The sequence below is a fragment of the Saccopteryx bilineata genome, chromosome 10, assembly GCF_036850765.1.
Source record: "Saccopteryx bilineata isolate mSacBil1 chromosome 10, mSacBil1_pri_phased_curated, whole genome shotgun sequence".
Classification (NCBI taxonomy): Eukaryota; Metazoa; Chordata; class Mammalia; order Chiroptera; family Emballonuridae; genus Saccopteryx; species Saccopteryx bilineata.
In genome coordinates this window covers 22641632-22668621 of record NC_089499.1, presented here as the reverse complement: position 1 = coordinate 22668621, position 26990 = coordinate 22641632, and the positions used below count along the sequence as shown (strand labels likewise).

General features: G+C 47.4%; 1 protein-coding gene across 2 annotated transcripts; it reads right to left on the bottom strand.

Annotated features, from left to right (window-relative positions):
- Positions 1–2019: 2019 nt before the first annotated feature.
- EOMES (eomesodermin) lies at positions 2020–8257 on the bottom strand. 2 transcript variants are annotated; one of them, XM_066245664.1, is made up of 6 exons: positions 6968–8257; positions 5790–5944; positions 4981–5102; positions 4372–4530; positions 4225–4286; positions 2020–3468 (listed from the first exon to the last, which is right to left on the bottom strand). In XM_066245664.1, exons 1-6 carry the CDS (start codon positions 7882–7884, stop codon positions 2730–2732), a joined length of 2154 nt encoding a protein of 717 aa, XP_066101761.1. In that variant the 5' UTR covers positions 7885–8257; the 3' UTR covers positions 2020–2729. The 2 variants fall into 2 exon arrangements, with proteins under 2 accessions (XP_066101761.1, XP_066101762.1); XM_066245665.1 differs by having other exon boundaries at positions 2020–3411.
- Positions 8258–26990: the final 18733 nt, after the last annotated feature.

Sequence of the window (26990 nt, the reverse complement as noted above, 5' to 3'; positions counted from 1 at the left end):
GGGCCAGAGTGGGCCTCACCCGGCGGTGATGAGCAGTTTCAGGCTTTCTAGAGGGCAGAACAGGAGAGAGGACGGATGAAATTCCCCGGCATCAGCCCCCACCATGCCCTGGTTCCTTGGGGATGGGAAGAAGGACGCGCCGGCCAGGCCAGGGGTCCTCCTCCCCGAGTCTGAATGTCATTCATCAAGAAGACAAACATGACTCAGTTATCTAAGTTAACTGACTCAGTGAGCTTTTCCTCCAAATCTTTGAGATCACTTTCATTTTGGTGATGGACGGATACCTGTGGCTGACGTGGGAGCCAGAGTGTAATACGAAATGCACTTTGTAAGGAAAGCACAATAAATGGCTTCGCTTGCCCAAGAAATTAATAGTATTGATATAGAGAAACCAGACTTTCAAAGCTTTCGCCCCCAGCTCAGGTGAAATTCGGGGCGGCTCTGGCAAAGCGTCTGGAACCTGCACGGTCAGAAATGCGGCGCTGGGTCCGAGCCCCCGAGGTCACCGGCGGCACGGGGGTAACACGAGTCCCCGAAGGGTGGAAGTAATGGGAAACTGGGGGGAGGCGAGGTTCAAGCTCCTGGTGGCCTTAATTGGACGCGGAAGGGGAGGAGGTCCCGGCTGATTGCTCGCCTCCCAGCGGCTAATCCTCTTAGTAGGTGCATTTCCGCGCCACAGTTAGCAGAACGACCCTCCCGGCCAGACCTTTACCCCGGGCGGGTCAGGAGGGGGCTGGGGAGGTTTGCAAGCTGGGCCTAAAAGCGTCTGCTGATAAACCCCGCGGGACGTCTGGCGGGGGACAAAGGGCCCTCCGCCCCATCCCTGGTGGAACTCGTTGGCCTAGGACTCAGCCCGGGGACGGGGTCGCCTCCGCCCTCCTGGGGGAGATGAGAGCCAAATCCACGGTGCTGTTTGCAGAGCGGCCCGACGGCTGGGATCCTCGTGTGCAGGTGCGCGCCCGCGCCGCAGCCCGTGTCCCCGGGCGGGTCTGGCCGCCCGCAGAGAGCCCGGGCCAGGCCGGCAGCAGCCGCCGAGGCGCGCGGCCCCGGGACTCCGCGCAGAAGCCGCACGTGGGCGCAGAAGCCGAGCTGTGGGCGGCCCGTTCCCCGCTGCTGCGCGCACCCCGGAACTCGTGGGCGCTCAAAGGGCCGCGGGGGTTCCCAGGGAGCCCGCACGGGTCCGGGCGCGGGCGGCCCCAAGGAAGCCTAGAATGGAGCCCAGACAACTAAGTGTTCACGTTCACGAGCGGCAGGGCCGGGACGCCAAAGGGGCGAGGTTTGCCAGGTTTGGATCAGTCTGGTGTAGCGCGGGCTTGCACCCGGGTAACCTCCACCTACCTTCCAGCCTCAATACCAGACTTCCCAGTGGGGGGAGGAAATAACCACATTCATGTTGGAGGAATAGGATGAAAAGCATCCCCACCCCCTGTCATGACTACAGTGTCCATTTAGAGATTCTAGAACCTTCCGTGGCAGGGAGAGGGGTTGGTGGGATCGTGTCCACGGGGAGAAGGGTGGAAGAGGAAGCAAAATAAGGTCTTTAGAACAAATCCCGTATTACAGAAGACAGAGCTGTGCCTGTTCCCTTCATGAACCACATTTATTAAAAAATAACTAAGACTGTACATAAAAATCCAAGATCTCTAAAAGGCCTATATATAGGAGCTGTGGCGTCAGGTTCTAGGGTCTTTACATTACCAAGTTGGGTAGTGGGGGTGGCGAAGGAAGAGGAGGAAACAGGAGTTTTCCTTAGACATGGGTTCAAGTTAAAGTACAGAGTAGCTGAGTACATTCTTAACTATCTAAAAAGTAAACAGATTATTCCCAAATACGGTGGGGATGAGGAGAGAAACTAGTCCCCTGCCCCTGCAGCTGTTGTCCGGTGATCTGCAAATTCTTTACAAAGCCAAAGCACCAATTTTACATAATCTCAGACTCCTACCTAGACTATTTGGACAATATATTTCACCGTATTCTACAGTGTATCTAAACACACACAACTGTACACTTTAAAATTCCCTTTCTTTCTTTCATTCATTCTTTTTTTGGGGTGACTCCCTTGTCCTCTCCTGAGTCTTATAGCCACCCCAGCACAGGGCAGAGGCCTAGCAAACGAGGCAATCCTGGACCAGGGCAAACATGGCTTGTTCTGAATGCCTGGGAGGAATCAGTCAGGTAAAACCAGAACCTTTACAAAAGTTTTTCTTGCCTCCCAGGCCTAATATTTTTTTGTCCCTAGCAGAAGGTAACAACAGCAAAAAGTCCCCAGATGAAGTTTAAGAACCAGCCCTTTTAGAAGCAAAATACCTTACTGATTCTGGGCTTCTATGTGCTTACAGATTTAAAAGAAACAGAAATAAGAACCAAGCTTTCCACTCATTTGATAGCACTCAGCAACTCAACCCTCACAGCCCCTTCCTTTGAACGTTTAGTGTTTCCAATAAATACCGTAAATCCAGAATCTTGAATAACCTTCAAATGTGTGAAACACGTCCAAGTCCTCCATTAACTTTATTTTAGAAAGAGATAATAAAATGCTAGGCTTGTTTCAGTTACCTGCAGCAATCAAAACACTTTGGCACCTTCTTTTAGAGAATTGCACAGAACAGGATGCAGCGAGGTGGAAGGCAAACATCTTTTTTGGCAACCTAGGCAAAGAAGACAACAAAACACACCACCAAGTCCATCTGCAAAAAAGTTAGCTCGTTTTTTATGAGGTTAAAAGAACTTTAGGGAGTTGTGTAGAAAGCATAATACCCTCCCATGCCTTTTGAGGTGTCTTTACTGTACTCTTCAGTATTAATGTCCTCACACTTTATGGAGGGAGAATTTTCGTTACTGGAGGTGCTGGGAGACAGTCGCCTTCGCTTACAAGCACTGGTGTATACCCCCGAATCGTTGGAATCCAGAGACTTGATGGAAGGGGGAGTCTCTATCCAAGAAGAGCTCATCTCTTCTTTGACTTTCTCCTTGGAGAGTTGATCTTCAGAGAATACAGTGGGGCTTGTTCTGGAGGTCCATGGGAGTCCGGCCGCCATCTTTCTTTGATAAGAACCGCGACCTCCCCACCCTGCCATTGCAGGGAAGGCCGGGTCAGGGTAATACCCCAGGGCGTGGGATGTCTGGAGGGGTAAGGATTTAATACCATATGGGAGCAACGTGCTGGAAGTATATTCAGACTCATAGGAACCGATGTCTAGTTTGTTGGTCCCCGGCTGCTGGACAGGCGTGACAAGCCACCGCTGGGGAGGGTTGGCCACCTCTTCGTTCTGTTGGGGTGAAAGGAGGCCGTTGGTCTGCGGCACGGTTCTCTCGCCATTATAATATCGGGCTTGAGGTAAAGTGTTGACAAAGGGCTCCGGGAAGAAGGACTGAACGCCGTACCGACCTCCGGGGACAATCTGATGGGATCTAGGAGAATCCGTGGGAGATGGAGTTAACCTGTCATTTTCTGAAGCGGTGTACATGCTACAATATAAAGAGAAACACTTAAAAAAAAAAAAGACCCTAATCTTGTCCCCAAACAAACCAAATTCCCAGAAATAAAAAAGTGCTGGTCTGTCCGCATGGAGGAACGGAGGTAGGGGATGCTCTGGCCCATTTGAACTGAAATCTTGGCTCTTCCGGAAAAATTTCCCACCACATAAGAAAATGTTCCTTCCCAGGCATTAAGTATATATTTAAACTATACAAATCCACCTTTGTAAGTCCTAGGATTTGAGAAACTCGGAGCAACTCCCTTGTCAGGGTGACGGAAGGGAGGCTGGCAGTGGTATGAGAAACCCCCAAAGTAAAAGGCATTTGTAGAGCCTTGCTGTTGGTATGAAAATGACATCCTTAGTTGTCAGGGTTTTCTTATGTAAAAAAAAAAAAGAGGGGGGAGGAGTAATAATACTTGCTCCTGAGAGGATAAAAAAGTTGGATTAAATGGGAAGGTATGTAAATGCAGATTATGAAAATGTCAAATCTCCACTCAAATGTTTTAAAAATCTCCTCATTTGTAAAGCCCTTAACATTTCTTTAGCGATTAACAAAACCCGTCTGTGAAAATTCTAAAGCAAGATTAGTCAAGGAGAAATATATATAGTGTGTGTGTGCAAAAATCAAAACAGGTAAAAATCACAAATTTGAAAGCACTTTCTAGAATGTGTTCTCAGGAAAGAGTCTGATTATGAATGTCCTGCTCCGACATGCCATGCAGTTATGAATAAAAGTAGCACTTACGAATCATAGTTGTCCCTGAAGCCTTTTGCAAAGGGGTTATGATCAATCTTTAGTTGAGTTATCTAGATAGAGGAGAGAAATAGCTGTTGAGTGCTACATCACGCTGGACCTGGCTTCTGAGAGTCTTGGGACTTCTGGGACACTCACATCAGTGTTTTGGTAGGCAGTCACAGCGATGAACTGCGTTTCCGAGAAGGTGAACGTCTGAGTCTTTGAGGGCTCATTCAAGTCCTCCACACCATCCTCTGTTACTTCAACAATGTGCAGTCGTGGTTGGTACTTGTGCAAAGACTGTAGGACTATCATCTGGAAACAGTACAGGAATAGAGCAGCCAAATCGAAGAAGTGTCGTAAAAAGATCAGGGAGATTAGATTTTAACAAATGGCACATTTTGGAATGAGGACTCCAGCTCGCTTGCTCTCTCTCTACCAACAGCTGTCCTTCTGTGTTGCCATTTTAAAGGGCTTATCATTACCGTTTTTGAAACTTAAAGAATAGCTGGGTATGTGTGTTTCAGAAACACTCTTTCCTCTTGGTCTCCTAAGTCCCCCCCCCAAATTTCAGTATTTCTGTTCCTAATAGTCAACTCACTGTTATTGAAAAGTGAAAATGAGAGAAGTCAAAAGAAAAATAAACCTTAGAAATAGGCGGGCAAACAGGTAGCACTGCAAATATACATACAATGAAGAGCCCACGGAAACTTGTTAAAAAAAGAGACCTGGAGCCAGAAGACACCCCCTCCGCTGCCACTCTACCTGAGTGTTGTTGTTATTGGCGCCTTTGTTATTGGTGAGTTTTAATTTCCCGAAGGAAATCTCCTGTCTCATCCAGTGGGAACCAGTATTAGGAGACTCTGGGTGGACATACATTTTGTTGCCTGAGAGAAAATGAAACAAAACACAAAACCCAAGCACACAGGGCTGTTTAAACAAGGAGGGTAGCAGGAGAGGGATGTCTTATTACCGATGGGCGCGGTTTAAGAGCAGGGCTTACAGGGCCCATCTCCCCAGAACTAGCTGCTTGAGAAGGCCAGTGGAGACCAACCAGACTCCACCGAGAGCCCCCACCCCACCCCACCCCACCCCCTCCAGGGCCCCTGTGCCTCCACAGCCTTCCTTGGACAAGGTGCTCATCTTACCAGCACCTCAAAAAAATATTAAAATGGAGCCAACAGGAGCTGCCTCCTGTAGTTCAAATAAAGCTTGAAGCGCCAACAGCTGATGCAAATGGTTGTATTTTCTAGGTGGGACTCAACCTTGGGGAAGACTTTCTCAAGTTAAAGAGTAGAATGCCAAGAGCCCTCGCCACCCAGGGAGTTTATGACTATTCATGATCGTTCATTCCTCAAACGTAGGGATTGGGGGCTGGAAGGGCTGCAGTGGGATTATGGTTAAAGTTCTATGTATTGATAAGCAAGAAATCTGATGTAGCAATCCTTCCCATTGTCAAACAGTCAAGACAAAGACGCTCATGTTAACACTTCCAGGTTCCAGGCGGGAGAAAACGCTCGCCTGTTTCGGGGTCCCCACCCGCTCCGCCCAGCCCGGGCCTCGTCGCCGCTCACCCTGCATGTTATTGTCCGCCTTCCCGCAGGTCACCCACTTGCCCCCCTGGAAGCGCCAGTGGTTGGGGTCCGCCAGCACCACCTCGACGAACACGTTGTAGTGGGCGGCAGGATTGAGGCCGTTCATGTTGAAGCTCAAGAAAGGAAACATCCGCCTGTGCGAGGGAACAGAGCCGGAGAAGCGGTGTGACCACCCGGGAGTGGGCCCGCGCGCCGCGGGGTTCGCGGGCACCTGGGGCAGGGGCGGGGCGCGACCCTCGGGAGTCTACAGAATGAACGGAATACCGGGAAAATGGCCCTTACGATGTCAAATATTTTTGAGTTGGCAACTCTTCGAACATCCCTTCTCCAAAACAATCTGCCCCAAAGTCAGTAGTATTTCCCCAAAGTCATGTGATTCTGCGCCTTCTCCCCACTCAGGCTCTCGACTTTTTAAGATGCCCACGCACTATTTCTTCCACGACGTGAAAGATCATTAATTTTTATACTTACAAATATCAGAGAACAACATTAAGTTGTTCTTGTCCAAAAAAATATCTTTTTTTCAATTCTACCGGTAAGGCTAAAAAGGCCCCTTGAGAGCCCCGCTCCCATCACCCCCACTTTCCGCAGGAGTAACCATTGTTCGCAGCTGGGCGGGTATCAGAACTTTCTCATCCCCGACCCCCAGCCAGGCTGGGCTCCCGGTTCTACCCAACAACTTATCCTGACCAGGCTTCCGCTGCCGGAGCTCAGGTCCTCGCGCTCATCCTCCGGAAGCGCCCCCTGGAGCCCCTGGCGCCTAAAACTGCGGGAGCCCATCTGCTGGGCGCAGGGGGCCAACCCTCGCGCCTCCCCCCAGACGCGGTCCCTCGCCGGCAAGCCGGGAGCAGCGCACCGCCGCGCGGGCGGATCTAGTCGATCCAGCTTTGTGGACAAAGCTCCATTTCCATTCCCACTGCTTCCATCCTCGGCAGTCCAGGTAAGGGCAGCGGGAGGGAGGAAGCATCCATACATTAGCGCCTTGCAGAAATCACCCGCGAACGTGTAAGGAAGAGACACCGAATTGAAGGCGCGGCGTCTCCAATGACTGCGCGCGCGGAAAAACTCTCCAGGCAAAGTGCGTCCCCGGCCTTCCTCGGGGTCACATTTTTCACTGGCCACCCCAGCTCCCTGGGTCCCCTCGGCGCTGCGCTCACCTGCCCTGTTTCGTAATGATCATCTCGGTCTGGTGGCGGTGGAATTTGAGCCACAGAGGCCGGTTGCATAGGTAGACGTGGGCGCGTACACTGGAGCCAGGAACCTCCAAGCTGCCCCAGCCTCCGCACGCCCCCGCGGCTGCCGCCCCGGGGTAAGGCCCGTAGAGCGGCGCCCCTTGACTGTACTGATAGGCTCCCGGGCCGCCTCCCGCGCCGCCGCTGGCGCCCGGGCCACTGCTCGCGCTGGCTCCCGGGCCGAACTGCGCCCTCCCGGGAGGGCACACGGTCGCGGGGAAGCCGCCGGAGGGCAGCATGGAGCCATAGGGGTAGCGCGCGCCGTTGGGAGCCGGGTACACAGATCCATGGGGCGCCCCGGCTGCCGCCTGGTAAGGAAAGAGCGAGCAGGGCGCGGCCAGCTCGGAGCCCTGAGGCCCAGGGGACTGGAGGTAGTAGCGCTCCGAGCTCAGGCTGTCCATGGAGTAGCGCGCGGTGGCGGCGGCCGCGGCGGTGGCGGCGGCCGCGGCGGTGGCGGCGGCCGCGGCGGTGGCGGCGGCCGCGGCGGTGGCGGCTGAAGGCAGCTCCTCTTCCCCGCAGGGGGAGCCCTTGCGGCCGTCCGGGGGCCCTGGCTTGGCCACTGCCCTGGTGCTGGCAAAGGCGTCCCCGGCGTCGGCGTCACTGAGCATGACCGCGGGGGCCCCCGCGCTGGAGGCTGCGGGCTCCCCGCTCCCTGCTTCGCACGAGAGGCTGCCCGAGAACTTCTTGGGCGCTTTATCTAAGTCCAGCCTCTGAGAGGAGGGGGTGGCGCCGGGGAGGTGGCCGGCTGTCCCGCCACCGCCACCTCGCGCACTCTCCAGCGGGTAGAAGTGCGCGCCGGGCAGGTTCACCGAGCTCACCAAGAGCTGCTCCCCTAACTGCATGCTTTACCAAGCGCGGACGGCAGTGCTTCCTCTCCTCCCGCGGCCTTATTATAGAGGCAGGATGGGGGAGCCAGCGCCCTCTTCCGAGGGGAAGGTAACTTCCCCTTCCTCTGCTGCCGGGGCGACCCACCTGGCCGCACGCGGGCAGCTAAGGCGCCCTCGCGCGTGCTGAGCCTAGCGTCCTTTCCGCAAGGAAAGCGCACTGAGTTGGAAAGGCAGGAGGTGCAAATTGATCGAGAAGCACTTGTTTTCTTAGCCGTCCTTCCAGCTTCTCTGGGCCCTCACCCTCCTCCCACACTCACACCCGGAAAGAAGAGGACTTGGATCGCTGTTCCCATCCACCCATCAGCGCTGGCTTTTCTGCCCTTCTTGACCGCCGAGCTATCGGTCAAGCTGACCACTTACTTGGAAACTTGCAGGCTGTCACCGGCTGTGTTATATACGTGCCGCCCGGGAGGGGCTACGCGGCCCCGCGGCCCCGGGTCCCTCCTATTGGCTGATGGAGGTGACACTAATTCAATTAGGCACATACTAATTGGATCAAGTCGCCTGCGACTTTCTTTTCCTTCGGTCTGATTTTTTTTTTTTTTTTTTTTTTTGAGACTCGGTCGGTCCTGCTGTGAGAATCAGTTCTGGTGTCCGTATTTAGCTGGAATTTAGGGGAACAGGGTCTGGGGTCTCCTTAGCGGGGTCCACTCCGGCGCTGAGAAGAAAATGCGGGGGCGGGCGCAGGTGTTAGTGGCCGGGAGGGAGGTGTCTCCGGCCCTGAGGGTGGAGATCTGGGGCGAACTGGTGAGAGGCTTAAGCGAACTCTCTTTCCTCGTCAGGGGCTGTAACTTCAAGTACACTTTCCCTGCGAGGGGGGAAGACTCCTTGGCATTCAACACGTACGAACCACTTTCGTTTGGTTCCGTCCCATCCTTTCAGTCAATGGGAAGAATTTTGGGGGAGGAACTTCACTTCGGCTTTTGGGGTTCGGGGATGGTGAGTGCACGCTGCCACCCTTGAGGACCAAGGCTCCGCTCATGAACCAGAAGCGCTGGTGGGGTGGGACCCTGGGCACACCCTCATCCTCACGCCGACATTCCTGCTTTCAGGAGGCCACCACTCTGACTCCCCACAATTTAAAATCCAAGCCGCTCAGTCTCCTTGAATCCCAGATCCTCCCCCACTCCAACATCATCTGGGCCTGACACCGCGAAACAAAGGTTCCCAGCAGCCTCGCGGTGGAGATTCCCTGAGCTCTCCTCCGCCGCGCAGCACAGAAGGTAGAATAATTAGTGAAATAATCAGTTTGATATTGAATGAAGCCCTTTTGCCCCAACTGCCTGTTTCTCCGCTGCGTTTCCTCAGACAGTGGAGTCAACGGTGTGCGCTCATATATTTTATTGTTTTATTCTTACGGGGGAACGGGGCACGTTTCGTTGCCGATAAGGAGAAGCCTGAATATTCGCTGTTAACAAGCAATTACAGACGCGGCTCGTAATCGCTCCGGGAAGCGCGTTTTCCGGCTGAGATGTTGGGACTCTGCTTCCCCAACCGAACACGATCACACGGGAAACTCTTCGCCCACAACAGATGAGGCGGCCACGGGGTTTGCTGAGCTCTCACGCGCCGGTGCGGAACTGTTCTTAGCTGTCCCGGCCAGGTTCAAACCACAGCCGTGCCAACACCCGCGCGTCCGGGTTAGAGAGCGACACGGCCGGTCCTCAGAGCGACGGAGACGCTTCTGGGCTTTCACCAGCCCCCCCACCCCCCGCGGTGGAAAACCGGGAGCGCGCGCTGGGTTTCCAGGTTCAAGCACAACCAAGGGGAGGGAGCTAGTTAAGCGAGTGGGTCAGGGTGAAGGCCTCGAGGTTCCCGGGCTCCGCGGCCCAGAAGCAGATCCCTGGAAAGCTGACCCCCAGCGCGCTCAGCCGACCCCCCAGCGCGCTCAGCCTGGCGCTCCTGGCATTTCGTCCCGCCGGTTCAGTTTGGCTTTGGCGTGGTTCTCTGCTCTGATCACCACCGTTCACTCCCATCTCCCCGGCTTCTGTTTTATTGTGACCCAGGGAGGGCTTGAAGAATTGAATGTTGCAAGTCCTTCTGTGCTTTTGCAGACTTCAAGGTTTTCAAAGTAGAGATGCCAGGAAGGGGATGCGACAGCGAGGAAAGCACAGGGCCGCGAGTCTGGGGTGTCCCGGCGACCTAGCCCGGGGCGAGGGGTCCTGTTGACCACTCCTCGGCTCCTCCACATTGCCCCTTGAGCTTCGGGATATTTGCTGAGAAAGTAGGGGTGAGATCTAATCTCACATTATTTTGGAGGGAGATGGGGTCACCGGGAGTGAAAAGCAGTTGTGCGCTTCATCGCAGCGAGAAAGCGGGCCTCGGTGGCCCTTCGAATCGCTTTCGAGGCCGCCGCTGCGCGGGGCAGAGTGCCATCGCGGCAACAGGCATCGTTCCGACCCACTCTGGCGCAAATAACGCGGGCCAGCTGTCCCCCGCGCCGCAGCAGAAAGGGCTGGTTTTATTCCAGACCCAGAGCAAGCTTTTGAAAGCTCGTGGGTCCATTCCAGGGCTACCTAATTATTAAACATATACGAACACGTGTGTGTAATCGGGACCGGTGCCGATTCTTGGGGCAGGGAGTTGCAGCTCATCTCTCTCCACCTCCCCAATCTATCCAGTATTTCACCCAAACGTTAACCCATTTCACAGATGGAGAAGCAAAGAGAAAGAATCAAAATTCAGGTTCCACACAACTGTCCTGGGGCTCAGGATTTGGGGGATATGAAAGATATATTCGTAACTTAGATCACATTTAATAAATATATATTGCAAACACGTTTTTTAAAACAAATCGTGAAAAGGACTGTTTCAGCTAAAGATATTTTCCCCCTGACTGCATAGAGATGAAAAGATTTTATTGAGAATTAATCAATGAACAACTAAGGAGCCCCAATGAAGAACTTATGCTTCTCATCTCTCTCGCTTTCTGTCTGTCTGTCCCTCTCTCTGACTCTCTCTGTCTCTGCCACACACACACAAAAAGATTTCATTGAATGGGTTGTATTAATTATCTAATTACATTTTTATTATTACATATAGAATAGACTAGTCTCAATACCTAGAGAGTTATAAATGAGCAAATCTATGATTTCCTACTTGGAATGGGCTTTCCTTTTGCTGGCTCAATTTTACTTTTAACCAGGGGAAGAGAGAGGTACATTATTTTCACATGTCTTAGCTACGCTTAAAAAAAAATAAAAAAATAAAAAAATCCAAGGCTCTTTTCCAGAAATAGGAACAGAAACATCCAAGGCAGTGGCTTCAGTGAACTTGTCAGGCAGCACCCTCCTCAGATTGAGTGGGCAAATAACAGAGCCTTCCAGCCTGTTTGCTGTTTGATTTCAATTACACCCCAAGCTTCATGAAATCCAAATGAGACATTTATTGAAAGGTGCCTGGTTTTATGTGGCTCTACTGACAGTGTATTGGAATACGTTGAACAAAAACATCAACATTGGGGAGGAAACGTGGAGACCCCTTGGAACCCCAGACCCAAATGCGGCTGGATTAACTCAAATCTTGCACCTTTCAGCCTGAGACCAAGCAGGCAGGGCCCTTTGATGGCTCCATGAAGCCAAGGCCAAGCCTGTGTGTGAGCCCACTAAGGATCCCTGCTCTGTGGTCGCAAGCAATAATACCAACTTCGTGCCACTGTCTCACCCTGATAACACAAAGTGGCTGCCAACCTGGCCAGGTGGACTCTTTACCCCTTCCTCCCCTTTAAAGGTACCCACTCTCTGGGCACTCATCTTTTAAAAGCAAAACTGAGAACAATGGCTGTCACAGGACTATCACATATCAAATACATATACTGTACACATGTATGGATAAGTCACAGTGGTAAGTTATAGATGAGTGCAATGATATATAGTTTACCCCCCCCCCCAAAACCCCACACACAACCAAGGGGGCCTATATAAATGTCCCAGTAAATTCTATTATTTTCACCCCCACTAAAAAAAGTGTTATCCAAACACTGTCCGTGTTATTCAAACACTTTGTAAATTCTGAGCAGACTCGCTGCCGGTCCTCCTTTTAACCCTAGGAAAACATTCCAACATTAACCGGTCACCAGCGCTTCGCCTGGACCCTGGGAAAACGTCAATGGGTTTTTTGTGGTGAGTTGGTCCTTTTACTATTTATCTATGGCCTTTTCTTTGTTGACGTTACATTTTATTTCACCATCTCGGGTTCACTGTTTGGCCCTTTGTTCTCCGCTGGCCAGATCTCCCACCTCCCCTGTGCTTTCCGAAGGGGGGAGGGAGCTTTCATCACCGTAAGGTTGTTCACGGTTTACTTTTATTTTCTTGAAAAAAAAAAAAAGAAAGAAAAAAAATGTCCCATAAGATAAAAACATTTTTCTGGCACGGACAAGTAGTGTTGATTCTGCTGACAACAGCAAGGTACTCCCACCAACAGTTTCACTTTTATAAGCATTTATATTTCTCCATGACACTAAAATAGACTGATCACTTGTTTTAAAAAAAAAAAAAATCCTCAGGTCCACAAATGTATGGGGCAAAGGGTTATTTATATTAAACCCACTGTATTTTCTTTTTTCAAACAAAAGCGACCAATTTAAACGACTACCTTAGCTACCAACTCATATGTTTAGGATGCTGGAATTGTTCACTGTTAAAGTATGAAGAGGTGGGGGAATCTGGAATGAAAGTTCATCAACACACCAAAATCATTTAATACAAAAGAAAACCCCAACTAGGTCTTTGCTTAACATTGAAGAAAGAATATTTTAAGAAAGTAGTTTTTCAACTAGAATTACTGGATTTAACTGCTGCCATTGTCTTCATCATCATATTCATGGAAGTATATATATTCACATAAATAACAGGAAAAGCCACGTGAAGCAAAGTAAGCAAAGTAAATTACTCTCAAAAGTAAATGATGGGAACGTTTGACCAATTGTTGCCGTATTAAAATATGAGAGAGCCATAGGGGCTCCACCTGTCCCGCTTACTTTGCACCTTGAAAGGCTTACTTACCACTTAGGTGCTCATCTGTTCATTGAAAGAAAAGGGTTAATAAATTTGTAAACTGGAACAGTTAAAATAAATAGCCCAAGGTCAGCGTCAGCTCTCAGGCTTTATAACCATGAAGACTAAAGTGAAAATGCTCCCCCCCAAAAAAGAAAAAAGAAACACAGATCTTCACGAATTCATGGAATAGGTATTTTCATCATTCTCAGACTTTTTAAATCTCTTTCTCTCTCTCTTTTTTTTAGACCTCTTCTAACCCAAAGTCCTTACATTATGACCTGGCATTCCGTGTGTATGTCAGTGTTGACCTTTTCCCCAGGGAAATAGAAAAGTTAGTGTTGGGTTTGCAGTGCAGCTGTTAAGGGGAGTGACCACCGTGTAGCCAAGGAGAAATATTACATTAAACACCAATCACTTGCACATCACTAACACAGCTGCCAGAGCCTCTGGAAATGAATGTTTCAACAGAAGGCACCCTTATCGTACAGGTGCAGCAGGATGTCGACCCAACAGGTGGGCAGAACCCAACCCTGTTGACCAAGGCTTCATCATGATGGGGAGCTGGGATCTCAGGCCTGGGCCCTGTTTGAGAAATACGGAGATGGGGAGTGTGCGTTGGAGAATTACTCAGCAGTAAGAATTAAGCCCACAAGATAACCGAGGAAGAGAGAGAATGAGAGGGAAGGAGGAAGGAAGGTCAACAGAATAGAGACCAAAGAGATCATTCCTTAAACTCCATTTTCAGACCCGTAAGAAAATAGCAGAACGTTATAGGCGGGGCTGAGTTTATTTGTGGTTATCTTTTACTAGCTTGTGGGTCTGGGTAAGCTCCTTAAGTTCTCTGTCCCCGGTGCCCAATGTAACAATAGCATACAGAATATCAAATAATTAGAACACCTGGCACAGAGGATGGTCGACAGTCTTTCCTATTACTACCATCACACTGACACCAAGCTCACGTGTTTGTCCTTCTTACTAGATAACTGAGACTAAATGAGATATCCAGATATTCCCAGTCTGATGGGGGAGGCCAAAGCGAACAGGTCAGAGGCAACGTGAACCAGAGATAGGAAGCTGGAGCAAGTCCGTTGCAACCTAAGAGAAGAAGACCCCAGTGTTCCATCAGAACACTTTCTACGTCTCCAGAAGGGACGGAAACCCAGTGCCCTCCCCTCGAGCGCGGCTGGAAAGGTGCATTTCAAAGGGAGGCGGCGGGTGCCCCAAGCCCAGAGCGCCTTCCGCCCCCTCCAGCCCGCCATTAGCATTCTGTTTTTCCCAGGCCGCTCCGCCCTCTCGACCCCCGCAGGAATTTTGCCTTTCCGGCGGGTTACTGGTCAAAGGGAGAGAACAGGGTATTTTAGCTCCGGTTCTGTTCTCCCCCTACTCGGTTAGACGCAGGACGATGACAAAGTTAAGTGAGTAGTCGGAAGCCTCCCGCAGGGCTCTCGCTCTGGGAGAAGGCACCCTGATCTGGGAGTGCCGAAAAAGACGCCATCTGGATGCTCGGTGATTGTTGCATCTGCAGATTGCCAGGGCCGGGGCCGAGCCGGATCAGCCCCAGAGGGCTGTTGTTAGGGAGGGAAGTCTGGAGGAGGCCCGCGAGCCCAGGGCTCCCTGCGCTGCTCCACCTCTCCGCAGGGGCCGGGAAGAACCCCCTCCTCCCACAGATTATGAGGGGCGCACAGGAAAGGAGCCTCTACGGGGAGCAAAGGGCAGCTGGGATCATGTCTCCACCCATTGGAGGACGATCTTTAAATAGGGTTTATCCTGGAATTCACAGCCAAAGGAGGGAAATAATAAAAGCAGCAGCAGCTAACTCTAGGCCGGACTCGGCTTTACCTGTCCGACCTTTTCAAATTAGCGCTCTGCAATGTGATCCCATTTCACAGACGAAATCAAGTGATGCCTGGAGAAGGGAAGGCCTTTGTTCAAGGGCACGAGCTAAAAATGGTAGCCGGGGAATTTGAATGCGGGCCTTCTGAGCTGCGGGGCTCTGTGTGTGTGTGTGCGCGCGCGCGCGCGCGCGTGTGTGGTTAAGCACCTGTGAATGGCGCGGAGTGTGGTTTTCTTTGAGGGGAGGGCTCCCAGGTAGGCGTTGGAATGGAGACCTGGTATGACTTCGGAGCAGGCGAGTGGACGGCGTTTGGTGCCCATCTGCAGCCGCCTTAACTTTATGAGTCTCTTTGGAGGACCTTGGACCCCTAAATCTCAATGTTGGGGTTCGAGTTGGTCATTCTTGCTTGGGATAACCATAACCGGGGGAGGGAGACCTCTGTCTACAAGCCAGAGCTGGGCCGAGCCTTAGGCACACAGTATCTCGTATAAACCCTGGTTACCACCTCACAGAGGTAGGTACTTTTATCATCCCCATTTTACAGATAAGAAAACCGAGTCTGGGAAAGGCAAGCTTGCCCGGGGGCATAAAATTAGAAAGGAGCAAGTTCGAGCGGACCCAGAAGCTGCGCAGGCAGCCGCCTCTCCCTGGAACTTGAAAACCTTTGGTGGAAAACGGGGTCTCCAGGCCCTGAGCTTTTACCAAGGGGCGCTGGGCAGTGGGACTGTAGCGAAGCAACAGCCAACTGCCCGCGGAATTTTCTCTTCCCTTCTTCACGGCCCGTCCACGCGCTCCAGTGCGGGGGTTTGGGGACCTTGGGGCCTCTTCCCACCTCCCTGGCAGGCGCAGGAAGCTCCTGATTTGCGGATGAGCAGGAACGCGAGGCTGCCCAGCATCTCTCTCTCCCTCCTATGCGCCCCAGGCCTCTGCGGCCGCATCCCCGGGACCGCGCACTCGCCAGCGGAGAAGCCACGTCCTCCTGTAGGGCCGGCTCCCTGCGCGCTGCGAAGGTCCCCATCGTGATGCACAGTCATCCCACCCACACCCTGCTAGAGGCCTGAGCAAAAACATTGCCAGTACCAGGCAGGTGCTGGAACCTAGGCGTCCTCACTGAGCTGGGAAGGTTTCCCCCGCGTGGGTTCCCGACGCTGCACGCCGCGGGATTAGAAGTCCAATGCACTCGGGGTTGCACTTGTGAGGTCCAGCGCCTCAGTTTTCCGCGCCCCTCCCCCACAACCGCTCCGTTGCCTTCAGTGACAAGATATAAGGGGGGGGGGCATCCCACATTTTCCTCTGATCTTCCCTCTTTGCCTTTTCAAGCCTCGAGAAAGCTCTCTGTACTTTTTAGATCAGTCTCGAAAGTAGAGGCTAATTTATACTTGGATTCCAACAGCCAGAGAAGTGAATTATGCAATATATTGGATGGTCTTATACATAATAATATATAAACATATAATAATGTACCTTTCACAACAGAATATATTATGTATAACACCATACAATATATAATATAAAATCATATCTACTTAAAAACATACTTGCATAGGCTTTAAAACCTCAAAGTGCCACCAGGCTGCAACGTCTCGCGCCTCAGCCTAATAACAACCACAATTAATTTCTCACGAGTATTTCCGGGACTTATTATATGTTTGCACCAGCAAGTAAGTATATGCAACCTCAATTTCTTCTTCTTATCGGCCCTCCACCCATTGCATGCTGTTGTACACACTCTTTAACACCTTGCTTTTTTTTCCACTTAAAAATACATCTTTAAGTTAGTTCCTGGAAACTTCGCAGTTTTTGCTGGCTCAGCACATCTGAGGGTGGGGACACAATTGGCGGGAAGATCTGAAATAGATTAGGCCGGTGCGTTGGGGGCTTGCCTTGCAGCTGCGCTGCGGTCCCCTCCAAGGCTGGCCGCCAGCTGATCTGTGCCCCGGAAACGCGCGCGCGGACGGGGAGGCTGGCGCTGCGAAAGGCGAAAGGCGCAGCGCCCCCTTGCTTCGCGCGCGCGGAACCCCTCCTGGGCCTCCCTGTGGGAGTTTTCCTTTCTTTGAGCTCCCCCTCATTGTTTGTCCTCGGAGACCCCAGAAGCGGGTAAACAAGCTCTCAGACTCTGCCTGGTGCTCCTGGGGCTGGTGGGCGGGGGAGCGATCTGCTAGACAGTCCCGATGCCGATCAAAGCGGAGGACCAGGAGGGGACAGTCAGCTCCATTAACATCCCACTAAGCTTCGAAGCGTGGGGCGGGGATGAGGTTGGACAACCAGAGCCAGGAATATAGCGTGTTGCAAAAGACTCAAGGAGGGACCCGCCCTGAAATCCTTCCTGAATTACCTTCAGGCCCAATGGCGAGTCTTGAAGAAGCCGAACTACCTGCTAGTCTCCTTAGACTTTGTTCTAGGAGGCTCAGCTCTTGGCGGGGTGGGGGTGGGGGTGGGGTGCTGACAAGGAGAAAACTCCACATCCTCGGGAGCTAGTGGAAGACACAGACGACAGTTCAAGTCATCCATTAAGAGAATATCAGAATACCATCAAACACGGTAATGCACTGTTTCCCCATCTTGGCTGCCCTGTAGGGACTCTGGAGAGTTCTTTAAAATGCCGATGCCCAGGTAGGGGCCCTGGAACGATTGGATCAGGATTTCTGAGACTGAGACCAGGCATCAGCACTGCTTAAAGATCTCCAGATCATTCCAATATGCAGCAAAGTTGGAGAACCACTGGGTTCTATGGATTTGGGGGGGATGGTGGAGGTCTTTCTGAAGAATTGACATGGAGCCCTTGGCCCAGGTTCTGTGTTTGCTGGTGCTCGGGGACGGGCAGTGGACAGGAGGGAAGGGCATCTTATGAGCAGAAGGAAGCAGGAGATGGCTGAGCGTCTGGCACTGTGCAATGCAGCCCTGGGAAGTCTTTCAAATGCCCAATTTCTAGGGAAGCTTTAAAAATCACTGGAAAATACCTAGTTTAAAATGATGGATTTTTAAGCATAATTTTAAAAATCAGATAATGCATGGGAATATTAAAAAAAAATAGAATAATGCTGGAAAGCTTCTAACACGACTTCCTGAGGTCTTTCCTAAGGACACTTCAGCCTGACCAGGAGGTGGCGCAGTGGATAGAACATCGGAATGATATGCGGAAGACCCAGGTTCGAGACCCTGAGGTTGCCAGTTTGAGCGTGGGCTCATCTGGCTTGAGCAAAAAAAAGCTCGCCAGCTTGGACCCAAGGTCGCTGGCTCGAGCAAGGGGTTACTCGGTCTGCTGAAGGCCCGCGGTCAAGGCACATATGAGAAAGCAATCAATGAACTAAGGTGTCGCAACAAAAAACTGATGATCGATGCTTCTCATCTCTCTCCCTTCCTGTCTATCCTTCTCTCTGACTCTCTCTCTGTTCCTGTAAAAAAAAAAAAAAAAAAAAAAAAGGACACTTCATCAAATCAAGAAGCCACCCTTTAACATGTCCACTAAGGTTAAAAACAAAAACTGCCTTCTAAAATTTTAATTTCGTGCGTATTGAAAGAACTACTTATTTAGAGGAATTCTTTTCATCATTCATACACACATAAAGAAAATCAAAGCTGTGAGCACAAGCAGTGGCAACTATGTCACAACTGCAGCCTGAGGAACAGTGATTATAAGACACCATTGATGACAGAATGTATCTGGATTTCCAGAAATTAAAAGGTGAGTCATAAAATGAATGCAGGCAATTATCATTCAAAGTGCTCTCTACACTCAGTGCTTTCCATGTTTTACTTCATTTAGTCCTCACAACAACTATACGAGGTTGGATTATCATTTATTATCATTTTACAGATGAGGCACAGAGAGGAGAGTTACTTTAAGTCAGGCCACTACCAAGTCGCAGAGATAGGATATAACCCCCCTGTGGGCTTTATCCCCACACTAAGGTGAGCAAAGTTTCCGGTTGACTCAACAGACTCAAACTGGTCAAAAGGAGGGGGCTATACAGGTGAGAGGCCAGAGAAAGGGCTTAGTGGCTCCATTAAGTGCTGGTTTGAGGCCTCCTTTCCAGTTTGACCTCCGTTTTGTAACTGTTCGCAGGGAGAAAATTATGAAGTGGTAAAATAACATTCTAAAGCCAAGAGTATTCATATCATCCACTGAAAAAAAACTTGTAAAGAAATGATACCTGCATATTCCGGGCCATATTTTTTTAAGTAAACCTTTTTAAGGAATTAAAGTACAATACCTAAGGAAAAGCACACATATACTAAATGTATAGCTCAATAAGGTTTCCCAAATTGCACACACTTGTAGAACCAGCATTCGTGTTAAGAAATCCAGTATTGCTTGAACCTCAGGAGTCCCCAGTCCCTCTGCTGGTCACTGCCTCCCATAAGGAGACCACGATTTTGACTTCTAATCAAAATGGATTAGCTTTCTTGATTTTTTATTTTATGTAAAGGAAACCTTACCGGGTATTCTTTGTGCCTGGCTTCTTCCATTCAGCTTGTTTGAGATACTCTCTCATTTTGTTTGTGCCTAATTGCACTTGTGCACTCTCCTTGTTCTGTAATATTCCACTGTGTGACTATATAATCTATTTATTCTACTGCTGGAGATGTGTGGGTTCTTTACAATTTGGGTTATCCTGGATAATGCTGGTATGAATATTCTTTGTTTCTTTTTTAAGATTTTATATATTCATTTTAGAGAAAAGACAGAGAGAGAAAGAGAGAAAGTGAGAGAGAGAGAGGGAAGGGCAGGGAGGATCAGGAAGCATCAACTCCCATATGTGCCTTGACCAGGCAAACCCAGGGTTTCAAACCGACGGCCTCAGTGTTCCAGGTCAAAGCTTCATCCACTGAGCCACCACAGGTCAGGCTGGTATAAATAAATATTCTTGAACATGTTCCTTGGTAAACACTTGAGTTGCATTTGTCAGCCCTGTACACACAGGAGTGGGATTGCTGGGTCATAGAGGTCAGACTACATATTTTTTAAAAAGGTTAATAATATTTTAGAATTTTGGGCTATTTCAGTAGCCATATTTTGAAAGGAATCATTTTTTTTTCTGAGTGGTAGGTCTCGATACTGGGCTTAAAATATTCAGTAAATATGTTGTAGACAGATGTGCTGTCATCCAGGCTTTGTTGTTCTATTTATAGAGCAGAGGCAGAGTAGGTTTAGCATAATTCTTATGGGCCCTAGAATTTTCAGAATGGTAAATGAGCAGGGGCCTCAACTTAAAGTCTCCAGCTGCATTAGTCCCCAACGAGAGTCAGTCAGCCTGCCGTTTGCAGCTTTCAAACCAGACATTGACTTCTCCCCTCAAGCTATGAAAGTCCTACATGGTATCTTCTTTCAATACATGGCTGTTTTGTCTACATTGAAAATCTGCTCTTAATTATTTTAGCTAAACCTTCTAGATAACTTGTGGCAACGTCTACATCAGCACTTGCTGCTTCACCTGGTACTTTTAAGTTATTAAAACCCTTTTCTTTAAAGTTCACAAACCAACCTCTGCAGGCTTCTATTCAGACTTTTCTTCTGCAGCTTCCTCACCTCTCTCAGCCTTCATTGAATTAAAGAGAGTTACAACCTTGCTTCATTAGGCTTTCTCTTAAGGGGGATGGAGAAGCAGATGGTTGCTTCTCCTGTGTGCCCTGACTGGGAATCAAACCCAGGACTTCTACACGCCAGGGCGATGCTCTACCACTGAGCCTACCAGCCAGGGCCACTCTATTTCATTCTTAAGTCTCAAATGTTTTGGCTGAACATTAAACCAAATAGTAGAGTTATATAATATAGCAACCAATCTATCTTATATAGTAACAATCTTCATTCCTCTCCCTTCTCAGCTACTGAATTCCTCTTCCTAGATACAACCAATATTATGGAGATATTTTATTTGGTCTTGATTCTGCATTCTTATTTCATGAATTTATTTATTTTTTTGCTGCCTTTTTCCCCCTTCTTTTTGAGTGTGTGTGATGTAGTTCATATTTTATTAGTATTTTGAAAAATACCTGCTATTAGAGATTATCATATTTCTATGGATTTAAACAATATACCCATGTAATCCCTCCCACCCAATCTAAGAAACAAAATAGCTTCTATGTTGCGAGAGGGAGGAACTGGCTGGAATTGAAGTATTATGACAGAGTGAGTACTTGTCTCTTTCACTCACTGCTGTATTCTCAGTGCCTGGCACAGGGCCTCTGACATGGCAGACATTGGATACATAGAAAGTGATGGGGTGAATGAATTAGTACAGTCACTAATTTCTGACAGCAGGCTTTGAGGTTTTGGTAACCAGTCAACTCTGTCTACATTGTACATATTCTTGTACATTCAATATCATGTGGTTTTCTCTTTGAAATATAAGAATATTTGACATTCATTTTTATAACTGCAATTGCTATAATGATTTGCCATCTTTTATAATTAAATGAATTCTGAACGCACTACCAGTCCTCTTGTGCACTGACCTCTGCGTTTCCAATCTCTTTTGCATGACTGGGTTGTGTTATTATACAGATTTTTTTTTTCAGGAAATCTTTGCAGGTGCTATTTTCCCATGATCTGATGTTCCTTTCTCTCTTTCTCCCTTCCTCCTCCCTTCCCTCCCTCTCTTTCTGTTTTTTTTTCTAAGACATTTGTTTATTTTTGAATAAGTAATACATTTACATAGTTCAAAACTCAAGAATAAAAAAAAGAAATCTTCATTCCTCTCCTTTCTTAGCTACTGAATTCCTCTTCCTAGATACAACCAATATTATCCATTTATTATGGATGTTTCTGGAGCTATTTTATTCAAATGGAGACATCCTTACACATTTCCCCCCAATGGTAACATATAATAGCACTGTTCTGCATTATGCTTTTTTTGTCTTACCTGTGTGTGCTGGAAATTCTTTTATAGCAATACATAAAGAATTACCCCCCCCCGTTTTTTTTGGCCTATTGCAAGAATTTCCATTACAGAAACAGATTATGATAACTTATCCCACTGATGATAATTTAGGTTGTTTTTATTTTTTTATTTTTTAAAATATTTTATTTATTGATTTTTAGAGAGAGAAAAGGGGGAGGAGCAGGAAGCATCAACTCCCATATGTGCCTTGACCAGGCAAGCCCAGGGTTTCGAACCGGCAACCTCAGTGTTCCAGGTCGATGCTTTATCCACTGCGCCACCACAGGTCAGGCGTATTTAGGTTGTTTTTAGTCACTTTGCTATATAATACTTTAATAAATAAACTCTTGCATTACCAATTCCTTTTCTATTCAGAACCAACCACATCACAGCTTCTGGGGTTGTGACTTTTTATGAAAGTCTCTTGGGTGAATGTGATATTCAGTGAACCATACCTTAGCCAGGTGTTCCTTAGACCCTCTGGAACCTTCGCTTTGTGAGCCTCAGCACTTTTTTAGACCCGGCCCCAGTATTTCCTGTTGGTGAGGGTAGGAGGGCTCCACTTGAGACGTGACCTTCCCCTTGGGCTAACTGCACTCTTGGGCTTGGAGACTGTTTCCGAATTGGAGTCCACACGGTCAGTTTGACCTACTGTTCTTGTTTTGTAACAGCCCAGGACTGATTCTCAGTCTTCTTCCAATGCCCTGTAGATTTTCCTCTCTCTGGTTGACTCTTAACACAGCTTACAGTAGTACCAGGCTACTTTCTCTTTTGTTTTAGCAAGGGGGGCCTTTTCTTTGAGTCTTATGTCTCTTGTTCATTTGGTTCCATTTGTGGAAAGAGGTGTTCTGTAAGTTTGGGCCACCTTTCTCAAAAGTCTAATTTATATTTATTATATTATTAAATTGATTGGTTAAAAATGCAATTATTCATTTTATAGTTTTTCAGCCATTTACTATTAAAATAATGTCAAAATTAAATGGAACTACCCTTGTATTTTCTAATATCTGGTGGTTTTAGTTCAGTTGGCCTCACCCAGACAATTATTCTTTTTTTTTTTTTCTGCTACTTCTTAGACTTGTCCTGAAATTAATGCCTAAATTCATGGTGACCAAATTGATTGTTTGAAAGGGCCAGGCAGATATAATAAATCAGGGAAGCAGAGTTACTGCTATTTAAACTACTGTACTTTATATTAAGACCAAATATATTGCTTGAATTAAAAAATAAAAAACAAAAACTTGTGTTAAAATTCCAATCTTCCTTTATTTTATTTTTTAAAAGACTTTATTTATTGATTTTACAGAGAGAAGAGAGGGAGGAATGAGAAGTATCAACTCATAGTTGGTTCACTTTAGTTGTTCATTGATTGCTTGTTGTATGTGCCTTGACCAGGTAAACCTGGGGTCTCAAAACAGTGACCACTTTGTTCCAGGTGGGTGCTCTATTCACTGTGCCACCACAGGCCAGGCCCCAGTCCTTTCTTTAGATAATAATTTCTCTCTATTATTTTGTATTTCTGGTTAAAGCTCTTAGTGTGAATTGTTCCATAATGGTATAATCCATTTCTTTGAACCAAATACATTTTATTCCCACATTCCACTTGCAGGAATGGTCTTTATTGTCTAAGTCTGTTGTTTATTTCCCACTTCTGATAGAGACAGAGGGGTGCTATTTTATTTTTTTCTTAATGTTACCATAAGAAAAGAAAGATCAGGCAAAATGATGATAATAATATATATTTACTGGGTGCTTGCAACATGCAAACTTTTTAATTGTTCTATGTAGTTTCATGTATAGGATCATTTAATGTGACCGTTATTATCCCACTTCTCAAATGAGGAACTAAGAGAAAGATCAAGTAACTCCCCCAAGATGAACACTGGTCATAAATTATGGAATCTAGATTCAAACACAGGCTGTCTGGTCCAAAGTCCCTGCCCTTATAGCCACGATGCTTGACTGTCTGCAATCCCTCTATCACAAATGTAACTGACATTAGAGACTGCAGACAGAACTGGAGGTGGAGTGTCTATAGCACTCGTCTTCATCCAAAAGGGCAATCACTCTTCAGCCCCAGTCCACTGTTTCCTGGTGAGAATTAGAGACCAGGTTTATCAATTCTGTTGATTTTTTTCTTTCGAGAAAAGTCAGAATTTAGATATTTAGGCAAAATTTTTACGTTTTAAAAATATTGGAAACCATTCAAATACCTTAAAATTCTGGAAAATTTTGCCTGTGGCCAAGAATGGGAACTATAAGGTGTTGGATTGAACGTCTGGTATAGAGAGCAGCTCTCTCGGACCCAAATCCACTCTAGGGTGGTTCATCCTGAGCAAAAAGCAGTAAGAGAGATAAGGTGGAGAAGCTTTGTTGTTTATATACTTTCTTCCTTTTATTTCTTATTTCTCTTCTTTCATGTCCTTTTCCTCCCCCTTCTTCTGTGAAATTATAAAGAATAAATTAGCACCAACAAAATATAATTGTATTAAAAGGGCCTCCAGAAGGGAGAGAGAAAAACTTGAGTAGAGCACCAAATACGCCAAGGGATCTGAACAGCTGCTTCTAAATATGTACCTTGTCTAGGAGAGCAACACAATGCTATTTCTAGGATGGCATCGTTTCGACTGTGACAGGTACTCTCATTTAACATAAATTTATGAAGAACTTACTAGGTGCCCGGCTCTGTGGTGGCCCTGAGAACACTATCATTAATAAGGTTAGATTTATGTCTTTGAGGATTGTTATATCGATTACTCCTCTATCATTGTTATTCTTATTATTAGGAGAATTTACAAAGATTACTGGTAATACAAAACCAACCTACAGTGGCAACAACAAAAACAAGACAATTTAATACCAAAGAAAAAACTCAATTTTAAGATGTTAGCTAAAAAAGAGCTAATGTTTTCCTTAAGTGAAAAAATTATTACTTATGGATTGGTTGTTACTGATTGATTTTGCATGCCTGGTATCTTTTAAAGATCTAGGATTATCATTGCTCAATATATCAATTCACTTGTGATTCCCAAGAAAAGACATGGGGGTCACTTTAATCTCATTAGCTGCTCTTGTAAATACAGGAAGTAACACTGTTGCCAGTTTGTTATCATTGTCTAGGAGCCACAACCATGAACAATTGTCCCTCCTTATCCCCAGTTCCACATCTGAGGTTTCCACTAACTATGATGGAGAATATTGGGGGGGGGGAGTTATGTCTTAGCTAACTTACTCTATGATGGCTGCCTTTCTACTGATCATGTACAGATTTTCTTTTTCCTCATCATTATTTCCTAAACAATACAGTATAACAACTATTTACATTGTAATAGGTATTATTAGCAATATACAAAATGACGTAAGGTATACAGGAGAATGTGTGTAGGTTATATGCAAATACTATGTCATTTCATGTAAGGTACACAGCATTTGTACCTGTGGGGTTTTTGGTGTCTGTGGGGTCCTGGGACAAATCCCCAGTGGATATCTCATGGAACGGCAGTACTTTGAATCAACTTCTTGTATTTAGGAGCTCAGAGTATATATATTGATACAAAATGAACTGCAGCAACTGCTTGTGGAAAAGAGGGTAAGTGTCCCAGACTTACGAAATGGTGCAATGCCCCTCAGAGTTCCCCCTTCTGAACATGAGGAAAGTGGCCAACTATTTTTCTGTTGAAAATTCTCATATGCTGTGTGACAGTATAACAGCTTGGGGAGGGAAACCATTCTTCATTAAGAATAGCTATCCAGGCCCTGGCCGGTTGGCTCAGTGGTAGAGCGTCGGCCTGGCGTGCATAAGTCCCGGGTTCGATTCCCGGCCAGTGCACACAGGAGAGGCACCCATCTACTTCTCCACCCCTCCCCCTCTCCTTCCTCTCTGTCTCTCTCTTCCCTTCCCGCAGCCGAGGCTCCATTGGAGCAAAGATGGCCGGGGCGCTGGGGATTGCTCCTTGGCCTCTGTTCCAGGCGCTAGAGTGGCTCTGGTTGCAACAGAGCGACGCCCCAGAGGGGCAGAGCATCGCCCCCTGGTGGGCAGAGCGTCGCCCCTGGTGGGCGTGGATCCCGGTCTGCGCATGCGGGAGTCTGTCTGTCTCTCCCCGTTTCCAGCTTCAGAAAAATACAAAAAAAAAAAAAGAATAACTATCCAACTTCTACTTCTTCTCTCTTTAAGAAAGATTTGATGGCACAAGGCATAGAGACTGAACCTCAGAGTAAAGACTTGGTTTTTATTTTTAGTCTTACAATATACAATGGGCATATTATAACAATTAGATGACAGAAATTAATTACAGGTGACTAAATTTTAAAAAGAAGAAACACACTTGAATATCACATCTTCGGAGAGTGCTTAATGTTCTAATATTAGAAAAGATGTTTTGCCTGACCTGTGGTGGCTCAGTGGATAAAGCGTCGGCCTGGAAATGCTAAAGTCACCGCTTCGAAACCCTGGGCTTGCCTGGTCAAGGCACATAAGGGAGTTGATGCTTCCTGCTCCTCCCCCTTTTCCCTCCACCTCTCTCTCCTCTCTAAAAAAATGAATAATATTAAAAATAATTTTAAAAAAAGAAAAGATGTTTTTATAATTACTAAGGGAAAGACAGACAAATCTGACTATCTATATATATAAAAAAGAAAACTTCTATAATTCAAAAGCACCACACCAAAATAAAGAGAATGTGGAGTAAGTAATACTCATGACAAATATCATGTGTCAAATAAGAGAATAAAAATGACAAGTGGTGAACAAAATTGCTCATAAAAGAAAAGGGCATCCATAAAACAAAGATTTAGTTTACTAGCAATTCAGACAATGCAAAATAACAGCAACCACCACAAACCAGTGAGTCCCTTTTTGGCTCAGAGCAACAAACATTTTTAAAACAATAAGATCTAATGTTGCTGAAAGTATCGACTGTGGTGATGTGAGTGGGTTTAATCCTCTAGGAACCAAATTTACCCACAGAATCAAGGAGCACAAACTAGTTTTAGAACAAACTGATGTTTGCCTCAGCCACCTTTTCCGCCCTTCCCTTCACCCCTCGCGGCCATGCAACAGAAATTTCAACAACGTCATGTCATCCAGAGGATGAGGGGGAGGGATGGAGGCGGAGGGCAAGGAAGAGAGCTGGCTCCTGCCCCTTCCTGTCTTCAGGGTACCCCAAAGTTAGGAAGGAAGAATGTTTTAACTTAAAATCATGTTCAAATTTATGATTGTTACATGAGACCATAAACATGTAATTACTAAATTTTGACACGTTTTTCAGCTTAAAATGACTACAAGCCATTCATTCATTCATTCAATTCATCTATTCATGAATTCTTGTGTTATTAGCAAAATCCTTGGAC

Bases quoted from the DNA above. Each gene is read 5' to 3' on its own strand.
- EOMES (XM_066245664.1), bottom strand. From the start codon at position 7,884: ATGCAGTTAGGGGAGCAGCTCTTGGTGAGCTCGGTGAACCTGCCCGGC. The intron at 5,103-5,789 runs GTGAGCGGCGAC...ATTTTCTCTCAG, and splicing joins GGCGGACAATAACATGCAGG to GCAACAAAATGTATGTCCAC. The intron at 4,287-4,371 runs GTGAGTGTCCCA...TCCTCTATCTAG, and splicing joins CTGCCTACCAAAACACTGAT to ATAACTCAACTAAAGATTGA.